This window comes from Maylandia zebra, linkage group LG7 (genome assembly GCF_041146795.1).
Source record: "Maylandia zebra isolate NMK-2024a linkage group LG7, Mzebra_GT3a, whole genome shotgun sequence".
NCBI classification, from domain to species: domain Eukaryota; kingdom Metazoa; phylum Chordata; class Actinopteri; order Cichliformes; family Cichlidae; genus Maylandia; species Maylandia zebra.
In genome coordinates this window covers 7472000-7477282 of record NC_135173.1, presented here as the reverse complement: position 1 = coordinate 7477282, position 5283 = coordinate 7472000, and the positions used below count along the sequence as shown (strand labels likewise).

The following is a 5283-nucleotide window of genomic DNA, read 5'->3' as shown; positions in this document are numbered from 1 at the left end:
CGTTTAGTTTCATTTACCAATCGTGATCCGAGCAGGTGAAATAGAGCCAAAGTTTGTGACAATGAAAACTGTGAATTCAAGTTCAACACAGGTCATAAATGTCACATCCTCGCACTCATCTCTGGTGCAGAGTAATGTAAACATTATCCGAAGGTATCGTGCACTGGGGACACATTAGCACTTGAGTTACTTTAAATATATTTCATGGTGTTGTTTACTGCTTAACTTTAACTATTTATATGTACAATATCTAAAGATTCTGAAAGCTTTAAGACAATAAAAAAACCCGACATACATCACACACACACACACACACACACACACACACACACACACACACACACACACACACACACACACACACACACACGGCTCTCTAGTTTGAAATGTAATTTAACACAGCATTTTAAATCATGCTGCTGGACTCTTGATACAATACCACAAAGACAGCATCATTTAAACAAATAAAGAACATTTTTCATTATACAGCAGCCTCATACCCTGAAGCAGATGTACTCAGTTTATGTTCAAAACTGTGAGTTTTCTCCAAATTCTAATTTAGTCAGTCTTAAAAAGAGACTTGTTGTTGAAATGTCATGGCACTAATTTTAATCATTCGCCAAAAGACTCAAAATCGTATATCTCAACTGCAAATTATCCAATATGTTCCAAACTTAAAACTTGTGCTTGATGGGAATTTGAGTCTGGAGACGTCCATGTACACAAATGTCACCTGGTGGCAGCAGAAAATCAGCAATAGGTCATTGTCATGGCATTTAGATGACATTTTAACGGGTGGGTCCAAGCATGAGACATGATCGCCTGCCATAAAGTTAGTGCGTAATCTTCACCGCCATCTAGTGGACACAGGAAGTGTTCAGTAAATGGTAAATGGCCTGTATTTATATAGCGCTTCCCTAGAGACCCCAAAGTGCTTTACATATCCAGTCATTCACACACTGGTGATGGCAGCTACATTGTAGCCACAGCCACCCTGACAGAGGCGAGGCTGCCAGACACTGGCGCCACCGGGCCCTGTGTCTTGCCCAAGGACACAACGACCGAGACTGTCCAAGCCGGGGCTCGAACCAGCAACCTTCCGATTACAAGACGAACTGCCAACTCTTGAGCCACGATCGCCCCAGTAGGTAAATGACAGCATCCAATCAGCATCCCCTGCTAAAGACAATCATATGATCGTGTGACTCAACAATATGCTCGGGCTGTATGTCTTGTAAACCGCACACGCTCAGATGTGCACCAGGGTGTGAGGACCCGCTCACCACTGCAGCTTTAATATAAAATGTGTTTCTTACGTTTTGTGTTGTTTCTTTCAGTTTATTTTAACATTATCTTATGTAACAGGATTTAAATCATTTATAAAATGTATAAACCCCCCAAAAATGATCTTAAATGCTTTTTTCAATTCTTACTTTAAATTTGAAAAAATTGATTTAATATAAACTAAGAACTGTTTAAAGAAATGAGTCATTGAGCTTCACTGCTGTTGTTGCAGTGTGGGGTAAAAAGGGGAGGTACATGAACTTCAAATCACATGCAATCACATTTTAATGTCAGTTTGTTAGTTACATACTGTAGTTGAAGAATGTAAGCATTGTGGTTGACCATCAGATTTTCATGTACATAAGATTTATGATATATTTTGTATGAGACGTAAAAGAAACATGTCAGAAATGTGTGCTGGATATTTGTAATTATATCTAAAGATCCGCAACTACAACTGATCAACTCAGTCATATGTTCATAAATGTGAAGTTTATTAGACACAAAAAGCTCGTGTTAACGTACCGAGTGAGAGTTGTCCTGGTTTTTGTTCGTTCCTGTTTGTTGTCAGGCCCTCAGGCAACACTGCATTAAAAGCAGAGCTGGTTGTGTGGTGCTAATAAGGATATAATCGATACAAATCAAATATAATTTGCGATGGAAATTAAATGATGAGTGTCTTGATAAACAAGTCTCCGGAAAGGAGTTTGACGTTCTGAGCAAACACACAGTTCAAGCCTTGGGGCTCAACCCTGAAACACTTCAGTTACTCTGACTCCACCTCTGTCAGAAACAAGTCAGAGCAACCCTCAACCAACCCCCACCACCTCACATGCACACCTTGTAACACACTCAGTTACTTTCACTTTATTAATAACATGTTGTCAGCTTTTAATCTCTGGCATTCTCAAACAATCGAACCATCCTTGGACATCTGTGTGAAATGTCCGCTGTAACTTCTGTGTCTTTCTGCTGGACTTTACTGTCTGTCTGCCTCCTGCTCGTCTCTGCAGGTGAGAATAAACTCTTTTTGAATCAAACAGGATTTCCTGAAGAGTTCTGTAAACATTCAGGATGTAAATGAGCTCTGAAACTGTTTAAAGTCACTCCGTATGAGTGCAAAATGTCTGGAATAGAGATGTCCACTGGGCTTTATTGCTGTATTTCTGTGTGTATGTGGGAACATATTTATTTCGTAGATGCTTAGATTCATTATATTGCATTAGTCTGATGGCAAATCAATGCAGCTAAATTGAGTTCTAATGCTCAATAACTGGTGTATATTCGGAGTTACAATAAAATAGTTGTTCTGTCCTATTCTATGACCTGACCCTATTCTGCTGAAGCTGAATTAGAAGTGATCTGTTCCAAGGAGAAGATTCAGATTTGTCGTAACCATCAGATGACTTTGTTCCAGAAAGAGAGCCAATGAAAACTCTCTCTGCTGCACTCAGTTTTCATCTGACTCCTGTTGCAAGTTTTTCAACTTTGTCATAAGAGCAAAACGTCAAAGCTCGCATTAGATCTTTACGCCTTTACATAAGTTGGTGTAAATCTGGAACAAATAATTCTTGTATTAGAGCTGGACTCAATGTAAGAGCCGAGGCAGCTCTTCTTCTTTTATTAACTGTGGATAATAAGGAACTGTCAGGCTCTTAGTCTGTTACCTTACACTTATGTTATACACAGCAGGCAGGCTTTAATTTAAAAAAAAAACAAACAGCCTGTGTGACACTTCAACAAAACCAACCAGGAAATATTTGTTAACCTAACAAATGCTATCATACAAGCTTCTGAATACAGGCTACAGATGTAAGAGTTATTGAACTGAATTGAACTGTGTTCACACAACGAAGTGCAGTGATTCAATTAAATTAAATTGAAGTGAATTGAATTCATTGATTGTGCTAATGATTTAATGTTTGATATTGTCAAGTAAAAGACACTAAAATTAAATGCATCTGAGGAACTTTTCAGTAGCCTGAACACATATCTGTAAATGTAAATTTTGAGCCCAGGCATCTGAAACCTTGATCATAACAGAGTTTGGTGCAGGAGTTTAGCTTAATCCAGCATCTGGTAAAGTTTAAGCTGGTTATAGAAAAGTGCTGAATGTTAGTGAAAACACAAATGTCATCCATATTCAGATGGACGTGCTGCTCTTCTTCAGTGAGATTTGCTCACTGAACTCAATGTGGATCATATTTTGTCAGACACCCAGCTGATGGTAAACCTCCTCGTACTCTGGTCCCGTTCAGCAGAGCTCAGCAGTCTCTGTCTGACTGGCTGCTGCTGCAGTTACTTTAACCTCTCTGCTCTGTTTCAGACCAGAAAATCATCACAGCGGAGCCGGGACAGACCGTCATTCTGCCATGTCGAGCTCCAAACAACGACATCATCGGTGTAGAGTGGAGCAGACCGGACCTGCAACCAGAGCAGGTTTTTCTTCACCACGATAAGACGTTTGATCCAGTAAACGAGCTTCCGTATTTTGACAACCGGATGGACCTGCAGGACAGACAGATGGAGGACGGAGACGCGTCTTTGGTCCTGCAGAAAGTGACGGCTGCTGACACTGGAGTGTACGAGTGTCACGTCTTCATGAGAGGAACAGACCCCAGGAAGAGAGCCAATCCAGACGGTGACCCCATCTGCATCATCCAGCTGAGGGTCGATGATGCAGAAAACTAAATAAAAGTTTAAATAATTATTACGTAGCTTTAATTGTTTCCTCTTTTTAGCCCTTTTTATTTAAAGTTCCTAATCAGCAGCTGTATTTTGATCATATAACAGCTTTACCATCTGCTTCAAATAACTGAAAACACTAATTTAATCTCTTCAGTCAGTTCCTGGGCAGTGAGACGTTCCCCAAATCCTTAAAGTTAAACTGTGATCTGTTTTTAAATTTAGAAGAAGGTTTGCTGGATAGTTTTGTGACAGAAGCAATGATAGGAAAATATTTCACCATAAAACTGTTGGTGAGGTGAAGCTGAACTTTGAATCATGCAAGTCTGTTTTAACGTCTTTGTTAAAGAAGGTAAACATACCGGTTGGGTCTTACTGGAATCTGAGCGGCATGTATCAGCCTGAGGCTGCAGCTCGACTGCTGTTTGTCTCTGTGTAGTCTTCACTCTGTGTCGCCTGGAGCTGAAGTCAAGTGCTTTTTAGGTTTCTTTAGAGCTAGATCAGCAGGTTTGCAAGTAGACCTATAGGTTAACATGATCACCTGCTGCAAACACTGATAAGAACTGAGGCGTTCTCATCACAGAAACATCATTTTGCTAGCTAAATGACCAGCTAACATCTATTATTTACTGACTGCCAAAGACTGAAAAAAAAAAGTACAGAGTCGGACATAAACAGGACGATGGAAGTGAAACTAGTCCCAGCGTGTCATTTAATGACATTCAGAATATGCTTGTTGACATCAGGAGTAATGAGAAGTTACGTCAACTCAAAGCTGCTGAACCGCATTCCCTTAACATATCGACACGGTTGCTGTATGTATACAGCTGTGGCAGTTTTATTTATGTTTCATGTTATGTTTTTCAATAATATACACTCCTGTTCCTCCTGTCAGTCAAATCTCTGGGATATTAAACCCCAACTGAGAGCAGATACAAACATATTAATGAATGGTGGTCCTGTTTGTAAGAGCAAGCTCACAGAGTGAACATGACCTCTGACCTCCTGACGGCCTCAAAACTCCTGCTCATTTGTCTTAAGTTCATTTGTTGAAACTGATTCACTTTTTTTTAAACAAATCTGCTACTTTTTAAGAAAATTCAGTCAAACACATGAATTGCGAGGTCAGTGGTAAAAGCTTGATTACACAGACAGTGTCTGAGTGCTCATTCTGCACATGTGCACTAAAAGAGCGTTTTCACTGGTTCACTGAAGTCAAATAGAGGCTCTGTGAAACTCAGTGTATTATTGTAGGGTCCACCTTTCAATAGAAAGCACCTTAAAGCGACTGTTGTTGTGATTTGGCACTATATA

The 5283-nt window shown here is 39.9% G+C and overlaps 1 protein-coding gene across 1 annotated transcript; it reads left to right on the top strand.

The window, feature by feature from the left end:
* The first annotated feature begins 2117 nt into the window (after nt 1-2117).
* LOC143419623 (uncharacterized) lies at nt 2118-3994 on the top strand. The gene is made up of 2 exons (XM_076887030.1): nt 2118-2297; nt 3611-3994. The coding sequence occupies exons 1-2, from the start codon at nt 2228-2230 to the stop codon at nt 3973-3975; spliced, it is 435 nt and encodes a 144-aa protein (XP_076743145.1). The 5' UTR covers nt 2118-2227; the 3' UTR covers nt 3976-3994.
* Nucleotides 3995-5283: the final 1289 nt, after the last annotated feature.